The 18,984-nt window shown below is 44.3% G+C and overlaps 1 protein-coding gene across 8 annotated transcripts in view; it reads left to right on the forward strand.

Moving 5' to 3' along the window:
- Positions 1-18,984, forward strand: part of ano1a (anoctamin 1, calcium activated chloride channel a) — a 290,522-nt gene that overhangs the window by 237,818 nt on the left and 33,720 nt on the right. For all 8 annotated transcript variants that reach the window (XM_038808410.1, XM_038808412.1, XM_038808413.1 and 5 more), the window contains 2 exons: positions 1,338-1,483; positions 17,941-18,093. In XM_038808410.1, coding sequence (XP_038664338.1) covers positions 1,338-1,483; positions 17,941-18,093 — 299 coding nt within the window. The remainder of the gene's footprint in view (positions 1-1,337; positions 1,484-17,940; positions 18,094-18,984) is intronic.

The following is an 18,984-nucleotide window of genomic DNA, read 5'->3' on the forward strand; positions in this document are numbered from 1 at the left end:
GTGTGTGTGTGTGTGTGTGTGTGTCCCTCTCTGTGTGTGTGTGTGTGTGTGTCCCTCTGTGTGTGTGTGTGTGTGTGTGTGTGTGTCCCTCTCTGTGTGCGTGTGTGTGTGTGTCCCTCTCTGTGTGTGTGTGTGTGTGTGTGTGTGTGTCCCTCTCTGTGTGTGTCCCTCTCTGTGTGTGTCCCTCTCTGTGTGTGTCCCTCTCTGTGTGTGTCCCTCTCTGTGTGTGTCCCCCTCTCTGTGTGTGTCCCCCTCTCTGTGTGTCCCCTCTCTGTGTGTGTCCCCCTCTCTGTGTGTGTCCCCCTCTCTGTGTGTGTCCCCCTCTCTGTGGGTCCCCCTCTCTGTGTGTGTCCCCCTCTCTGTGTGTCCCCCTCTCTGTGTGTGTCCCCCTCTCTGTGTGTGTCCCCCTCTCTGTGTGTGTCCCCCTCTCTGTGTGTGTCCCCCTCTCTGTGTGTGTCCCCCTCTCTGTGTGTGTCCCCCTCTCTGTGTGTGTCCCCTCTCTGTGTGTGTCCCCCTCTCTGTGTGTGTCCCCCTCTCTGTGTGTGTCCCCCTCTGTGTGTCCCCTCTCTGTGTGTGTCCCCCTCTCTGTGTGTGTCCCCTCTCTGTGTGTGTGTCCCTCTCTGTGTGTGTGTCCCTCTCTGTGTGTGTGTCCCTCTCTGTGTGTGTGTCCCTCTCTGTGTGTGTGTCCCTCTCTGTGTGTGTGTCCCTCTCTGTGTGTGTGTCCCCTCTCTGTGTGTGTGTCCCTCTCTCTGTGTGTGTGTCCCTCTGTGTGTGTGTGTGTGTGTCTCCCTCTCCCTCTCTGTGTGTGTCTCCCTCTCCCTCTCTGTGTGTGTTTCCCTCTCCCTCTCTGTGTGTGTGTGTGTGTGTGTGTGTGTGTGTGTGTGTGTGTGTGTGTGTGTGTGTGTGTCTCTCCCTCTCCCTCTCTGTGTGTGTCTCCCTCTCCCTCTCTGTGTGTGTCTCTCTGCGTCTCTCTCTCTCGCACTCGCACACAACACACACACACACACATGTGATGTGGGAGGGAAGAAACGCACTTTGTCATAAAGGTTTACCTAATTTGGGAAGCGGTCACTCTTGCCATTTCTGAGCTACGCACAATTCTTGGTTTACCCTCTATCTGTCTGAGGGGGCCTAGCAAGCAACTCAGGATGGGCAATGAACACATTCTTAACCCACATCCTGATGGCATTTTACATGTCCAAACATCTCAAATGGGAAGTGAGGGGCAAGAGGCCATGTCCTTAATGCATCGGCATGCCACACTGCTGAAACGTGGATCTGCTTTCAGAGGATATGTGCCAACTTTAATAATAGAGCTGGACTTGCTGTTATTTCAGGAAGCTGAAGAAGCTAATACGATATATAAAGGCAAAAAGAGAGGCCAAATTGGAAACTGACAACAACTTCAAGGCACCCCGGCAATACGAAACTGACTACAATTTGGAGCCATTTGCTGGTCTAACCCCGGAATACATGGAAATGAGTGAGTATATTTTTTAAATTGCAGTGTAATACATCTGTGGACTCTTCTGGGTGAGCAGCAATAAAGATAACTAGATGTTTGCTCAACACAGTCATTGTCATCGTTTTCTCTCTCACAAATTTAAAATTTTTTTCGTAAGTATTACTTTCCTTGGTTTTAAAAAAAAAAAAATTTACAGTACGCAATTTTTCTTTTCCAATTACGGGGCAATTTAGCATGGCCGATCCACCTAACCTGCACATCTTTGAGTTGTGGGGGTGAGACCCATGCATACACGGGGAGAATGTGCAAACTTCACACGGGGCCGGGATCAAACCTGAGTCCTCAGTGCCTTGAGGCAGTAGTGCTAACTACTGCGGCGTTGTGCTGCCCACTCTTTCCTTCGTAATTGTACCATTTGTTACGGGCCAGGGTTTAGAAAACTGCAAAGTATATCTTGGAGTTCACCTGACCCACAACCTTAATAGATTGTGGTTATGGGGAGCACAAGAACCTACTTTACAGGTGTGATGCAACAGAGATCGAAAGTACTTTTAAAACAAAACCATGGTTATTTATGAATCCAGTTAACACATTATAAACCCACAGTAAACATCTTAACAACTATCAACACCAATAATCCCCACAGATACAATATTCTATAAGTAACCCATCATAACTTTCCTAACAACATTCATAAGACCAAAAGACCCTTTTGACAGAAAGACAGCAGGTTTAAATTCTCTACAGAAACAGTTATTACTTTGAAATCACCCAAATGAACATCTTTAGCTTGTAGAGATATCCATACACATCTGCTTCCTTTCACTGCAGCTCTCCACTCTGAAAATGAAACTAAAACACACACACCAGCTTTTTGCTCAAAGTAAAAGCAGAGTCACAGCTCAGTTCCACCCACACACTGACATTACTGCAGCTATTTGATAAACATCCATTTAGAACATAGAACATAGAACAGTACAGCACAGAACAGGCCCTTCGGCCCTCAATGTTGTGCCGAGCCATGATCACCCTACTCAAACCCACGTATCCACCCTATACCCGTAACCCAACAACCCCCCCCTTAACCTTACTTTAATTAGGACACTACAGGCAATTTAGCATGGTCAATCCACCTAACCCGCACATCTTTGGACTGTGGGAGGAAACCGGAGCACCCGGAGGAAACCCACGCACACGGGGAGGATGTGCAGACTCCACACAGGCAGTGACCCAGCCGGGAATCGAACCTGGGACCCTGGAGCTGTGAAGCATTTATGCTAACCACCATGCTACCCTGCTGCCCATTTCTTAAAGGTGCTCTCGCGTGACATATTCACTGCTTGCTCTGTTCCACTACCTTGCACCAACACCCTTGGGAATTCCTTTCAAAACTTCCTCAACTTTCTTTTCTTTGCCTATTTAAAATGAATTCCTCCATCCTGCCATTTGTCTTCCTCTTTTCCTTAATTTCCTTTACATCTGGTTGGGATCCATTCGCCCCTTACTTCATTTGCATAAGTAGTGCAATGTTAATGTTAGTGAATTAGTGAGGCTTCCTCATTCTGGACCTCGATATAAATGCTTTTGGATATTCCTCCACCCAAACAACCTCCTGACCTCTCACTGTTGAATTCAATTCTGCTTGTGAGTTAATTCTAACTTGTGCTTTCATAACTAAGGAGCAACAAATCTCTTGATCCCTACCTCCCTTGTATTAAAGGTAAGATAAAGTTACCATAATCCCAAATGGCCAAATGGCCATTGGCTGCTTTCTCCTTTGAGCGGGGCGGGGGGCGGGGGGGGGGGAGGAGCTGACTGGTGGTGATTTAACCTGAGGATCACCACACCTCAGGTGAGGGGTAAGGTTGAGAAGGTGGAGCCTTCATGAATAACCTCCCTTGTATAATACACAAGAATGTGGAGCCCAAGCTTTGGCATCATTTAAGTCGAACGTTTTGATCTGCTTCACATTATTTTCAAGTTCAATGATGTCCTGCCTTATTGGTCTGATGCTATTTGGGGGCTTTCTCAGTAGACGGTTCTGGCCTGACTGTTGTGACCTCTGTGTATTGGCCCGCTGCTAGTGTTCTTAGGATCTGATCAATCTTACAGACGAGAAATTGGTGCAAGACTATTCCACACTGTAAGCTTATTCCGATGTCCTATCTGCATCAACTCTATTTTGCATTATTGCCCCACATCCCTTCACCGTTGCCCATCAGTCACAGTCTTGAAATCTCCAATTGTCCGCCTATCCAGGTTGTTTAGAGGAGAGAATTGCCCAGCTCTGGTTTAACGTTCAGGCAGGGGTTTAGTTCTGGTAACTTGCACCATGGTGCCTGGGGCATTTCTGAGTCGCAACCCAGTGTTGGTACTTGAAACCTGACTCAATTCTGCCGATTTTAGTTTTTTCAAAAATTCCAAAGGACGGCCGAGCTTCTTGAAAGGTGTCCCAAGACCCGATGCAAAGTGTACCTTGGCTCCCCAAAGGGATACCCTGACTACTCAAAGGAATCGCCCAAGTCCAGACCTGTTTTTATCTGCACACGGAGGGTTTCACACTCTTGGCCAGCTGAAATCCCATAATACGAAAATGAATAAAACAGGAAGTAAAAACATTAATGGTAAGCGACGCGGCAGGTTGTTACATGAAGATATTGGTTCAACGACAAGGAAAATTAGGAGAAAAGTTAAGAGGAAATATAACTTAGGAGAGGTTACTGATCGAGTTGTTAAAATTCAAAACCGAGGTAAAAAAGCCAACTTAAGTGTACTTTACCTGAATGCTCGTAGTATTCGGAATAACGTAAATGAGTTGATGGCGCAAATCATCGTGAATGACTATGATTTAGTGGCCATTACTGAAACATGGTTAAAGGATAGTCACGACTGGGAGTTAAATATCCAAGGGTATCAAACTATTCGGAAGGACAGAGTGGATGGTAAGGGAGGTGGTGTAGCTCTGTTATTTAAGGATGGCATCCGGGCAATAGTAAGGGATGACATCGGTGCTATGGAGGATAAGGGTGAATCCATTTGGGTGGAAATCAGGAATAGTAAGGCGAAAAAGTCACTGATGAGAGTAGTCTATTGGCCACCAAATAGTAACGTTATGGTGGGGCAGACAATAAACAAAGAAATAACTGATGCATGTAGAAATGGTACAGCAGTTATCATGGGGGATTTTAATCTACATGTCGATTGGTTTAACCAGGTCGGTCAAGGCAATCTTGAGGAGGAGTTTATAGAATGTATCCGCGATAGTTTCCTAGAACAGTATGTAATGGAACCTACAAGGGAGCAAGCGGTCCTAGATCTTGTCCTGTGTAATGTGACAGGATTGATTCATGATCTCATAGTTAGGGATCCTCGCTGAAGGAGCGATCACAATATGGTGGAACTTAACATACAGATGGAGGGTGAGAAGGTAAAATCAAACACTAGTGTTTTGTATTTAAACAAAGGAGATTACAATGGGATGAGAGAAGAACTAGCTTAAGGTAGACTGGGAGCAAAGACTTTCTGGTGAAACAGTTGAGGAACAGTGGAGAACCTTCCAAGCGATTTTTCAGTGCTCAGCAAAGGTTTATACCAACAAAAAGGAAGGATGGTAGAAAGAGGGAAAATTGACCGTGGATATCTAAGGAAATAAGGGAGAGTAGCAGGGTAGCATGGTGGTTAGCATAAATGCTTCACAGCTCCAGGGTCCCAGGTTCGATTCCCGGCTGGGTCACTGTCTGTGTGGAGTCTGCACGTCCTCCCCCTGTGTGCGTGGGTTTCCTCCGGGTGCTCCGGTTTCCTCCCACAGTCCAAAGATGTGCGGGTTAGGTGGATTGGCCATTCTAAATTGCCCGTAGTGTCCTAATAAAAGTAAGGTTAAGGGGGGGTTGTTGGGTTACGGGTAGAGGGTGGATACATGGGTTTGAGTAGGGTGATCATGGCTCGGCACAACATGAAGGGCCTGTTCTGTGCTGTACTGTTCTATGTTCTAGTATCAAATTGAAGGAAAAAGCATACAAAGTGGCAAAGATTGGTGGGAGACGAGAGGACTAGGAAATCTTTAGGGGGCAACAGAAATCTACTAAAAACGCTAAAAAGAAGAGTAAGATAGATTATGAGAGTAAACTTGCTCAGAATATAAAAACAGATAATAAAAGTTTCTACAAATAGATAAAACAAAAACGAGTGGCTAAGGTAAATATTGGTCTTTTAGAGGATGAGATGGGAGTTTTAATAATGGGAGATGAGGAAATGGCTGAGGAACTGAACAGGTTTTTTGGGTCGGTCTTCACAGTGGAAGACACAAATAACATGCCAGTGACTGATAGAAATGAAGCTATGACAGGTGAGGACCTTGAGATGATTGCTATCACTAAGGAGGTAGTGATGGGCAAGCTAATGGGGCGAAAGGTAGACAAGTCTCTTGGCCCTGATGGAATGCATCCCAGAGTGCTAAAAGAGATGGCTCGGGAAATTGCAAATGCACTAGTGATAATTTACCAAAATTCACTCGACTCTGGGGTGGTCCCGGCAGATTGGAAATTAGCAAACATGACACCACTGTTTAAAAAAGGAGGTAGGCAGAAAGTGGGTAATTATAGGCCAGTTAGCTTAACTTCGGTAGTAGTTAAGATGCTGGAATCTATCATCAAGGAAGAAATAGCGAGGCATCTGGATGGAAATTGTCCCATTGGGCAGACGCAGCATGGGTTCGTTAAAGGCAGGTCATGCCTAACTAATTTAGTGGAATTTTTTGAGGACATTACCAATGCAGTAGATAACGGGGAGCCAATGGATGTGGTATATCTGGATTTCCAGAAAGCCTTTGACAAGGTGCCACATAAAAGGTTTCTGCACAAGATAAAGATGCATGGCATTAAGGATAAAGTAGTAGCATGGATAGAGGATTGGTTAATTAATAGAAAGCAAAGAGTGGGGGTTAATGGGTGTTTCTCTGGTTGGCAATCAGTAGCTAGTGGTGTCCCTCAGGGATCAGTGTTGGGCCCACAATTGTTCAAAATTTACATAGATGATTTGGAGTTGGGGACCAAGTGCAATGAAATGAAATGAATGTGTCCAAGTTTGCAGATGACACTAAGATGAGTGGTAAAGCAAAAAGTGCAGAGGATACTGGAAGTCTGCAGAGGGATTTGGATAGGTTAAGTGAATGGGATAGGGTCTGGCAGATGGAATACAATGTTGACAAATGTGAGGTTATCCATTCTGGTAGGAATAACAACAAAAGGGATTATTATCGAAATGATAAAATATTAAAGCATGCTGCTGTGCAGAGAGACCTGGGTGTGCTAGTGCATGAGTCGCAAAAAGTTGGTTTACAGGTGCAACAGGTGATTAAGATGGCAAATGGGGTTTTGTCCTTCATTGCTAGAGGGATGGAGTTTAAGACTAGGGAGGTTATGCTGCAATTGTATAAGATGTTAGTGAGGCCACAGCTGGAGTATTGTGTTCAGTTTTGGTCTCCTTACCTGAGAAAGGACATACTGGCACTGGAGGGTGTGCAGAGGAGATTCACTAGGTTAATCCCAGAGCTGAAGTGGTTGGATTATGAGGAGAGGTTGAGTAGACTGGGACTGTACTTGTTGGAATTTAGAAGGATGAGGGGGGTCTTATAGAAACATTTAAAATTATGAAGGGAATAGATAGGATAGATGCCGGCAGGTCGTTTCCACTGGCGGGTGAAAGCAGAACTAGGGGGCATAGCCTCAAAATAAGGAGAAGTAGATTTAGGACTGAGTTTAGGAGGAACTTCTTCACCCTAAGGGTTGTGAATCTATGGAATTCCTTGCCCAGTGAAGCAGTTGAGGCTCCTTCATTAAATGTTTTTAAGATAAAGATAGATAGTTATTTGAAGAATAAAGGGATTAAGGGTTATGGTGTTTGGGCCGGAAAGTGGAGCTGAGTCCACAAAAGATCAGCCATGATCTAATTGAATGGCGGAGCAGGCTCGAGGGACCAGATGGCCTACTCCTGCGTCTGGTTCTTGTGTTCACTGAAGACAGCTGGTGATTTAAATGCCCTGCTGCCTCTGTAAACAGTGCTTGTGTGAACCCAGCCTAGCTGCATTTCCCCCTCCCCCACCACCCCGAAAATAGGAAGTAGTGTGCTTGGAGCCAGGACTTCTGGTTTCTGGGTTAATTTCCATTTTTGCCATGACAGAGAGGCTCTCCGTCATGGTACAAGTCCAGGCTTTTCATGCCCCTGTATTATGTAACCGAGCCATTTTCTGGGTTGAAGTGTCACAGGACAAATAGTGGGATAAAAATAGAATCAGACTACTTGGACCAATTGGCTCATGTCGGTGTTTAATGCTCTTTATGACCCTCCTCCGATTCTAATTTGCCTGATCCTTTCAGCCAATCCCATTTCTATCCACCTCATTTAAATATCGAGCTTCCCCTTAATTGCATCCGGTTATTTGTCTCAGCTTTTATGTTGGAATGTTGCTCGTTTTAATTACTGTTTGGGTAAATAAGTTTATCCTGTATTTGGTGTGACATTTATGGTGGGTTTCACATTTTTAGGACCACTGGTTTGGGGGTTCTAATTTCTCTGCCCACTCTGTAACTCTTCATAATTTCAGAGAACTTCTTCCATCTGCTTCCACGTTTCGTGAGAAAAGTGTCCCAACCTGTTCAGTCCTAAACCGCCTACCTTACTCAAGGTCCTCTTCATAACTGGGGGTGTTCCCAGCAATACTGACCAGTGAGCCTTCGAAGGCATCAGTGGAATCTGAAGCAGCTGAGAGCTGATGGGAGAGGCCACACAAATCTTCCATCCAATAGTCTTCAATCCCAAAGGAGATGGAACACCTTCCCAAGGTTTCACAGCTGATTCCATTGGAAGCTATAGTTCAAAAAAAATATTTTTTGGATGGGAACGTGCTGGATCACCGACCTTCAATCGGAGCATCAAGCAGACACTCCTGTTTTGCTGATGGGGTAGGCCGACCCCTGCCACTATGTGAAGGATCTGCGATTCCGCACTTTGTGGTCAGGTCCAACATCATCCCAGGCAGTCCCTCTGGAGAGAGGGTGAATTCCTTTCACTCCAGTTCAATATGTCAGATGGTTGAATAAGTCCAATGCACAATCTGCGACTCAGCCATGCATGGGATAGATGGTCCTTTAAGGTTTGGGTAGTTGGGGACTTTTTGGGATTTCTGCGCTCCCGACAATGTCTCAGCTTTGTCTCCGTCTTCTCCTGACAAAGTCATGCGATGTGTTCAGCGTCTTCCCAAGTGAACCTTCTCCATTTTGGACAGTCACAAACCAGGCGCTCCCATGAGTCAGTTGGACCTCTTCAGGCATTTCCCTCCAGGATATTCTGAAGCATTTCTGCAGTTCTTCTGTCATTCGGGCAGCCTGATCAGAATTTGATGCCCTATGTATTGGAGCACATGAAACAAGGGGAAAGTAAATAGTTGGGATGACCTTTTCTTGGACAATAAGCTGGAGTATGGAAATTTAACAGGGCAATGCAATGTCCTGGGAATATTTGCAATTCATACTTTTGATGAGAAAGATATTTTGTCCTGAAATGGGCACTTCTGGCTGTGGTAAATTTCAGTATCTGCTTCTCAAAATTAGAATTTTGCTTCAGTAACTTTTTATTATGGGTGGGACACCCCACCCCACCCCACCCTCTGCACAAGATGTTTTCCAGAGACGGCTTGCCATTGGCGGGTGGCGGGACCTTCTGGTGCTGTCAATGTCAAAAGCGCCTTGTGTTGTTTGCTGGCTGTGGTAGGCTATATTAGGGGTATCGCGGTACCTCGCTGGGATGTACCTTATACTGTAGTATGAGTGGTAGAACCTGCCAGCTGGTTCCGCCCAGCAGGCGGAGCATAAGAGTCTGTGTTTCACCCACAGCAGTCATTCTGTACCGGAGCTGCTGGGGTAACTACTTGTTCATTAAAGCCTTCAATTGGACTACAATCTCGCTTCAGTAGTGATTGATCGTGCGTCACTGGCTACACTGTGGGGAAATCCACCCGAGGGGGAGGTGCTGTGCTGTTGGTGGGACAGGAAGGCCCCTGCTGACGGGAATGGCTGGAAAATTCAGCCCTATTTCTGTGTATTTGAGATTTCCTCATTGCTTTTTAAAACTTTGTCTTGAGGGTAGAGTTGCTTTGCTGACTACATAATCACATGTGTTTATACCTCTGACCCAAGCTTATTGTATTTCAGCTACCTATTGTCTTTCGTTGGCACAAATCTGTGATCCGTGCACTACCTTGGTCCATAAGACCATAAGACATAGGAGCAGAATTAGGCCACTCGGCCCATCGAGTCTGCTCTGCCATTCAATCATGGTTGCTATTTTCTCATCCCCATTCTCCTGCCTTCTCCCCATAACCCCTGATCCCCTCATTAATCAAGAACCTAATATGGTTCAGCTGGCTTCCGGCCGGCACCATAATTCAGGGACATAATGAGGCTTTGCCAACGTTCTCAATGTGGGTTTCTCTGTGCTGATTTCTTTGATGTGATTTTGCCCATTCCCTTAGCTACAGTTCAAGTTACCATACATAGAACATTACAGCGCAGTACAGGCCCTTCGGCCCTCGATGTTGTGCCGTCCTGTGAAACCCCTCTAAAGCCCATCTACACTATTCCCTTATCGTCCATATGCCTATCCAATGACCATTGGAATGCGTTTAGTGTTGGAGAGTCCACTACTGTTGCAGGCAGGGCATTCCACGCCCTTACTACTCTCTGAGTAAAGAACCTACCTCTGACATCTGTCCTATATCTATCTCCCCTCAATTTAAAGCTATGTCCCCTCGTGCTAGCCATCACCATCCGAGGAAAAAGGCTCTCGATGTCTACCCTATGTAATCCTCTCATCATCTTGTATGCCTCAATTAAGTCACCTCTTAACCTTCTTCTCTCTAATGAAAACAGCCTCAAGTCCTTCAGCCTTTCCTCATATGATCTTCCCTCAATACCAGTCAACATCCTTGTAAATCTCCTCTGTACCCTTTCCAAAGCTTCCACATCCTTCCTATAATGCGGCAACCAGAACTGCACACAATACTCCAAATGCGGCCGCACCAGAGTTTTGTACAACTGCAACATGACCTCATGGCTCCGAAACTCAATTCCTCTACCAATAAAAGCTAACACACCGTACGCCTTCTTAACAACCCTCTCAACCTGGTCCCAGAAATGTTCTCCTAACCTGCAGGTGAAGAGTGTGAGATGAGCGGACGCTGCAATGTGGTGACAATGTTGCAGTCATTCAGGATGGGTTTCACTCTCTCTCTTTAAATAGGGCATAACGGCAGCACAGTGGTTAGCACAGTTGCTTCACAGCTCCAGGGTCCCAGGTTCGATTCCCGGCTTGGGTCACTTGTCTGGGCGGAGTCTGTATGTTCTCCCCGTGGGTTTCCTCCGGGTGCTCCGGTTTCCTCCCACAGTCCAACGATGTGCAGGTTAGGTGGATTGGCCATGATAAATTGTCCTTAGTGTCCAAAAGGTTAAGTGGGGTTACTGGGTTGCGGGGAATAGGGTAGAGGTGCGGGCATGGGTGGAGTGCTCTTTCCAAGAGCCGGTGCAGACTCGATGGGCCGAATGGCCTCCATCAGCACTGTAAATTCTATAAAAAATAAAACTTATGTAAGAAAGACTTGATTGATAAGGCCGTTTAAATCCATTTTCCCTGAGGTATTTCTAAATAACACTACGCTTATATGTCTGCAGATCACTCTGTCTTCCAGTAACTGTTGGTTAATTTAATAGTTACTTCAATCCTGTCCACTTAGCGAGCAAATTTCAAGTCTGATTTACATTGTATCCATTTCAGAATTATATTTATAATGAACTCCAGTGGCTATGACCACACTAAATATTAGTCACATTATTATAATTATGGATTGACACTGCACAGGAGACCACTCTGCCCATCGTGCCTGTGACAGCTCTGATTGAATACCCGCTCACTTCTTTCACGACAGCCACTGCGCTCTGGTTCAAACAGATCACAAACTGGGGCATTGGAGGAGGATTGATGAGGTTGTGATCAGCTATTCCATTTTTAATACGGGCGAGAGAGAGAAAGAGAGAATAAGTTTCACAAAGTCCCTGAGGAAAGATCACTGGAAAACGAGTCGAACTAACAAACATGTTGAATTTACAGGCTTCAAATGATTTAATCAATTTGACAAAATGCTTCCTATTTTTATCTACTTCTAAGTATTTATTCAATTCCCTTTTGAAAGTTTATTATGGAGCATGTTTTTTTTCACCACTTCAGTGCACCCTAGCTGCTCGGAAACAAAATTTCTAACTTTGCCTTTTGGATCTTTGTCAATTATCTACAGTCCATGCCCTCTGGCTGTCATTCCTGCTGCCACTGGAAAAGAAGTTTCACCTTAGTTACTCCATGCCCCTGATCGCACATCCCTCTGTCTGCTTTCCCTGCTTGACATATTCATGTCCCCATTAGTTTAAATTAATTTGAGCGTGTAAAGTTTAACCCCAGTGTGGACTATTTTTGGTGCAGTTTTCAGCTTCCTGGAGTCTTGCTGTTAGCCCAGAGCCACGGCATATGGGAAAGAGGTTTTTGACCTGGCATATCTATGATCTAATTCACTGGACTAGGGGAACAGAATCCAATTACTTGACCCTCCTATTGTCTTTTTACTTTAATAATGTGAGAAACAAAGGACATGAATGAAAGTTTAATTTATTAATTAAGTTAAATTGTTAATTAGAAATTAATTGAGGGCATGGGTTTGTGGGATGTGGCGGGTGTTATCTCTTTCCCTTTTTTGTTTGCTTTTTTTTTTGGTTTTTCTTCTTTGGTTGCAGTTGCTTTTGTAGTTGGGTGGGTGTTGTTCTTGGGTTTTTACCATGGTTGTTTTGTTAATATTGTTTTGTTGTTTATATTTTGTGAAAATCTTAATAGAAATTATTATTTTTTTTAAAGAAATTAATTGAGGGACGGCACAGTGGCACAATGGTTAGCACTGCTACCTCGCGGCGCCGAGGACCCAGGTTCGATCCTGGCCCCGGGTCACTGTCCGTGTGGAGTTTGCACATTCTCCCCGTGTCTGCGTGGATTGGCCACGCTAAAGATGGATTGGCCACGCTAAATTTCCGCTTAATCGGGGGGGGGGAAATGGGTATTTTTTTTAAATTTAAATTAATTTGTTGATTAAAAATTGATTTGCGACTAGAAAGCATTATGTCAAATTGTTTTGGAGGCTGTAAATTCACCGCGTGTTAGTTTGACTCCCTTTCCAGTGATATTAGATCTTTCCAGTGAAACTGGAAAGACTGGCCCTGTGTGTGGATGGAATATCTATTCACTGCCTCATAAATCCTTCTCAAATGCCACAATTTCTTAGCTGTTTCAACCTGAATGCAGTAGCATATGTTTTTGAACTGTGCCTTCGATGCTGTCATTATGCCTGACTCAAGTGCATCCCAATCAATTAATGTGAGACCCGGGGCCGGGATTCTCTGCCGGCATGATTCTCCGTTCTGCCGGCGCCTGGGGGTTTCCCGACAGGGGTTTCGGGGCAGAAATGTAACGTGGTGGGGTGGTGAATCCCGCCCCCTATTTCTCATTTGGATAACACAGACTCTCTATATTAACGAGGTCAGTTAGCTCAGTTGTCTGTAGCGCTGGGTTGACTCTGCGATGCAAACAGCATGGGTTCAATTCCCGTACCTTGTACTTCCCCCGAGTTCCGGTGACCCCCAGTCAGCTCCCTCTCAAAGGGGAAAGCAGCTTATGGTGCTCGGGGCCTGTGGTCGTCGGGGACTAAGATAACTCTCATGGGAGAACAGCCTATGATCTTCGGGGACTACGGCAACTTTCATTTATTCAAACAGCATCCACTCAACATTGGAAAATAACTGGAGGGATAGAGCTTTATGCGTGCATGTAGAATTTCATGTTTGTATTTTACAAAGCAAGGCCTTATGAAATTCCTGATGGATGACTAGTTCTGCAGTGTAAAGGATCGCACCTAATCACCACATAAAGTTAAGACTTCAAGATCTTAACAGCTGGCTGTTTCTTTTCAAGAGTTTTGTGTGTTTTTACACATCTCACTCTTCATGGATGGAAAACTGTCTGTTCCTCTGCTGGTACAATTTCAAAGCAACGCCACCAAATTACCTTTCGTTGCATTTCCACTACAAGTCCATCTTTACGCCAACGCTAATCTTGAGGAATGTAAATCAAATATCAAGACCCCAATGTGTTTTACGAATCCTTTTAGCTTGGCCGTATTCTCATTTCGAAGTGAAATGAGTGAGTTCAAGTCCCACTCCCGGGCACATCACTTCAGTGCAGAGCTGAGGGAGCACTGCATTTTCCTGGCTGTATTTCTGATGGGGATATTAAACCAAGTTTAGTTGACATAAAGAATTTCGAGGTGCTACTGGAAGAGGAGCGGGGGGAGTTCTCCTGAAGATGTCCCAGACGATATTTATTCCTCAGTCAACAATGGATTTGATTGCTCCTTTACCTTGTTTGTGGCGCTTTGCTAGTTACATGTTGGCTGCTGTGACAGCGCTTCCAAAAGTAAGTAATTGGCAGTGCTTTGGGATATCACAACTACATGAAAGGCACTATATAAATGCAACATTCTTTCATGTTTCTACAGTGGGTTTTCCACAGACAGTTGTTAAGTCTACCGTAGGCTGCTTTCTGCTGACTTGCTCATAGCAATCGTAAACTGCAATGCCTCACAGTTTGCTGCTAATTTAATGATGGCCCATTCACAAAAGCGTTTCCCAGTAACAGGAAAACTGTGAACCGGCGTCATCTTGTCCAACTCGCTGACAGAATATATTCTCCAGAGTTTCCAACCAAATATTTATACCTTGTCCTTAGTGCTGTGTTTTGGAATGTGGAGCAGGGACACGAATCCTATCGGCTTTGGCCAGATGCTCTTTTGAAAATGAGGGAGAATTAAGTGAAGAGCCACAGTGGTTAAAATGCCAAAATAATCATTGGCTTCCTTCAGAGAGGTTTTCTTTTGGCCCAGAGGTAGATAGGGGAGTCTTTCCACGTGTTGCATTCTTTTTTTTTGTAAATATTTTTATTCGAAATTTTTACATTGTAAATAACAAAGAAGAAAACTAGAAACAGAAGAAAAAACAACCCCCCCCCCCCCCCAACTGAACAGAACAATCAAAACAACAAAAATAAATAAACAACTCAACAGTGCAATGTACAATAAACAATAACCAATCAACAATAATAGATCCCAACCAAACATAGGCAAACTCCCTCCCCCCTGGGTTGCTACTGCTACTGACCATCCCCTAACGCTCCGCCAGGAAGTCTAGGAACGGTTGCCACTGCCTGAAGAATCCCTGCACAGATCCCCTTGAGGCAAATTTCATCATCTCCAATTTAATAAACCCTGCCATGTCATTAATCCAGGATTCCGCACTGGGGGGGAGGTCTCGCATCCTTCCACTGAAGCAGAACCCTGCGCCGGGCTACCAGGGACGCAAAGGCCAGAATACCGGCCTCTTTCGCCTCCTGCACTCCCAGCTCTTCTGACACCCCAAATATTGCAAGCCCCCAGCTTGGCTTAACCCTGGAGTTCACTACCTTTGTTAGCATCCTCGCTACACCCCTCCAGAACTCCTCTTGCGCTGGGCATGCCCAGAACATGTGGGTATGGTTTGCAGAACCCCTCGAACACCTCACTCCCAAAGAACCGGCTCAGCCTTGCCCCGGTCATATGCGCCCTGTGCAGTACCTTAAATTGTATCAGGCTAAGCCTGGCGCGAGAGGAGGACAAATTCACTCTACCCAAGGCATTCGCCCATGTCCTCATCGATCTCCTCCCCTTGCTCCTTCTCCCACTTACCTTTTAACTCCTCCACCGCGGCCACCTCCTCCTCTTGTATCAACTGGTAGATTGATGAGATCCTACCCTCTCCGACCCTTGCAAAACAATCTAAATGTCCCTCCTGCTTGATGGATTATATGTAACCAGGATTTTCAATTCTCAAATCAACAAGTTGTGCACTTTCCTTTGTCAAAAACTCAGGATGAACCATCAGACCAATTACGATCTCCGTTCACCCCCTACTCCCTCTTAAATTTCGCCTTTTCTATATTGTCAAAGTCATTACTTTGTCTGCTTAAGACCAGCATCCCTCAGGATAGGCGAACTACAGTGTCATTCACAACAGAATCGAACCTGAATGCTCAACGATGAGTAAAGATTTTAGGAAGATTCAGCAATTCATCTGGAAATTCAAACTGAAGTTATTCACACCAGATCACCAAGGATTTAGAGTTGGGAGTGGCATGTGAGAGTGCCTTTAAGAATTGTATATTTAAGAAATGTACCTTTAAGAAATGAAGCTGATCACATTACTGAAGTAATGTTACAGGGGGAGCTGAGCTCACTTCTGTTTTTTGGGAGTTTTAGTTTCAGTTTGTAGAAAGCTTGGGTGTGGCTGTGAGCTGCACTGCTGTTGATCTCTGCCATCTCTTAATCATTTGGTGAAATCGGAATTGTAAAAAGTTCTCTGTATTGAATATAAATCTAATGTGCTCCTGTTTAAAGGATTTGTTAGGTCTTTTGGATGTTATAAGGACAGCATACAGGTGATTTAGTGTGGAATTCTTTGGGCGGTGTATTTGATTTACTGGTTCCTAAGATGTTCACTAGGTTAATCCCAGAGCTGAAGGGGTTGGATTACGAGGAGAGGTTGAGTAGACTGGGACTGTACTCGTTGGAATTTAGAAGGATGAGGGGGGATCTTATAGAAACATTTAAAATTATGAAGGGGATAGATACGGGCAGGTTGTTTCCACTGGCGGGTGACAGCAGAACTAGGGGACATAGCCTCAAAATAAGGGGAAGTAGATTTAGGACAGAGTTTAGGAGGAACTTCTTCACCCAAAGGGTTGTGAATCTATGAAATTCCTTGCCCAGTGAAGCAGTTGAGGCTCCTTCATTACATGTTTTTAAGGTAAAGATAGATAGTTTTTTGAAGAATAAAGGGATTAAGGGTTATGGTGTTCGGGCCGGAAAGTGTAGCTGAGTCCACAAAAGATCAGCCATGATCTAATTGAATGGCGGAGCAGGCTCGAGGGGCCAGATGGCCTACTCCTGCTCCTAGTTCTTATGTTCACGGTTTGTTTTAGAAAGGTTAACTTGAGTTCATAGAATAAACATTGTTTTGTTTTAAAAACCACTGGTCCATTTTCTGCTGTACCACACCTGTAAAGTGAGCCATGTACTCCCCATGCCACAATCTCTTAAACGTTGTGGGTCAGATGAACTCCATGATACACTTTGGGATTCTCTAAACCAGGGGTGGGCAAACTACGGCCCGCGGGCCGCATGCGGCCCGCCAAAGGTATTTCTGCGGCCCACCAAGTCATTAAAAAAAAAAAAAAAAATGTTTTTTTTTAAAAAAATTTTTTTTTATTTAAATTTTTTTTTAAGGCTAATGGGGGGGGGGCTGTTGGGTTACTTACTGGTATAGGGTGGATACGTTGACTTGAGTAGGGTGATCATTGCTCGGCACAACGTCGAGGGCCAAAGGGCCTGTTCTGTGCTGTACTGTTCTATGTTCTATATGAGGCGCCCAGAATCATAACCGGGTGAAGTAATTATTTTACTTAATATACTATGCGGCCCTTTGTGAATTGTGAATTTCTGAATGTGGCCCTTGCACGGAAAAGTTTGCCCACCCCCGCTCTAAACCCTGACCCATAACAGGAGTAACGGCAAATCTTAAATGGCTGTAGGAGGCAATTAATTGTCTGCTCCTTTTGGATCATCAAAAACTACAGATATCGCCGAGTTGGAAAATGTATTTGCAGTTCTCTGCACAGGTCCCTATCTGACCAATGGGAAACTTGCTGATGTAGTGTAAAGTACATTGTTTTTTAATACACAATGGCGGTTTTATTTTGTTTAATGCCATGTCAATATTTCAGAAGAGATCAAGTTTTTTGTGGTAGCGTTGAGTGCAATGTTCCCCATCATTGCTCCTCAGACTGAAAGCAGCTTTAACATTTTTTTAAATATAAATTTAGAGTACCCAATTATTTTTGTGTTTCAATTAAGGGGCAATTTAGTGTGGCCAATCCACCCACCCTTTGGGTTGAGGGGGTGAGACCCACGCAGACACGGGGAGAATGTGTAAACTCCACACGGACAGCGACCCAGAGCTGGGATTGAACCTGGGTCATCAGCCCCGTGAGGCTACAGAGCTAACCACTGTGCCACCGTGCTGTCCCTAAGCAGCTTTAACATTGCTGAAAAGAAAATCTTGCCAAAGCTTTTCATCCTAAACTCATCAGAACAAATGCAAAAATGGCAAATTTCAAAACGATCGCAACAATTTATAGTACGGAAGAAAAGAGTGCTGATGGGCTAGATTCTATTATTGATGACATGTAAATGGTAAATCTTTGCCGCTCAAAGTACTTAAAATGTGAACTATTCATTTCTGCAGTAATCCAGTTCGGATTTGTGACACTATTTGTGGCCTCCTTTCCGCTGGCTCCACTATTTGCGCTGTTGAACAATGTCATTGAAATCCGCCTGGATGCTAAGAAGTTTACCAGTGAGCTCCGAAGACCTGATGCAACAAAAGCAAAGGATATCGGTCAGTAAATCTCATTCTCATTTTTCTCATATCTGTTTATTTGATTTAACACATTTCAGGGGATATCCATTAATGGAAATAGAACTCTATTTATTATTGCAAAGAGATGTACAAATCGGTTATAATGATCTGGAATGCGCTGCCTGAATGGATAGTGGAAACAGAATTCAGCGCCAATTTTCAAACGGCAATTGGATCTATACTTCAAAAGGATAAAAGATTTCAGGTGGAACTAATCGGTCAGTTGTTTAAGAACCATGATGGTCGAACATTGACCTCCTGACCTATAAATCTCACAATGAGCTGCCCTGTGAAGGGAAGCACTGACTTGTGATTGAAAGTGAACACAAAGGGACAGTTCTACCGGGATTCTCTGCAGTTAAAACAGAATAGATCCTAGTGAGCCAGACATTCATGCAGACTGTGTCAGGAGAAGAGCTGACTCAATGAGCCCAGTTTTGATTTTGCTAGCCAAATGGTAAAGAAAGGACTCTTGCGCAACCAATTTAATAAGGGCTCCCAAAGGAACCAAAATATAAATAACATTCAATGGAACAAGGGGAAGGAGAACAACAAAGTTTATTCCAACAAAAGCAATAGTTGAATGAGACACATTGGCAGCCATTGGTACTTATTTTATTTCAGTTAGCACACCACTGATTATCTTACAGTCTGAATCAGGGATGCTCTCTACAAGAAACAATGGGTTAAAATATTTTAAAATAGAAAAGAAGTTTCTTAAATTTCAGTAGCATCTGTAAATCATGGAAACTAGTGACTGAGCTAATTCCCAGATTTTATTTTGTGGGAGATATCAGGTTTTCTGGCACCATGTGTATATACACCATATGTTGGAAAGCTCCATAAATAGCCAATACTCCCAAGGTTGGT

Source organism: Scyliorhinus canicula, chromosome 9 (assembly GCF_902713615.1).
Source record: "Scyliorhinus canicula chromosome 9, sScyCan1.1, whole genome shotgun sequence".
NCBI classification, from domain to species: Eukaryota; Metazoa; Chordata; class Chondrichthyes; order Carcharhiniformes; family Scyliorhinidae; genus Scyliorhinus; species Scyliorhinus canicula.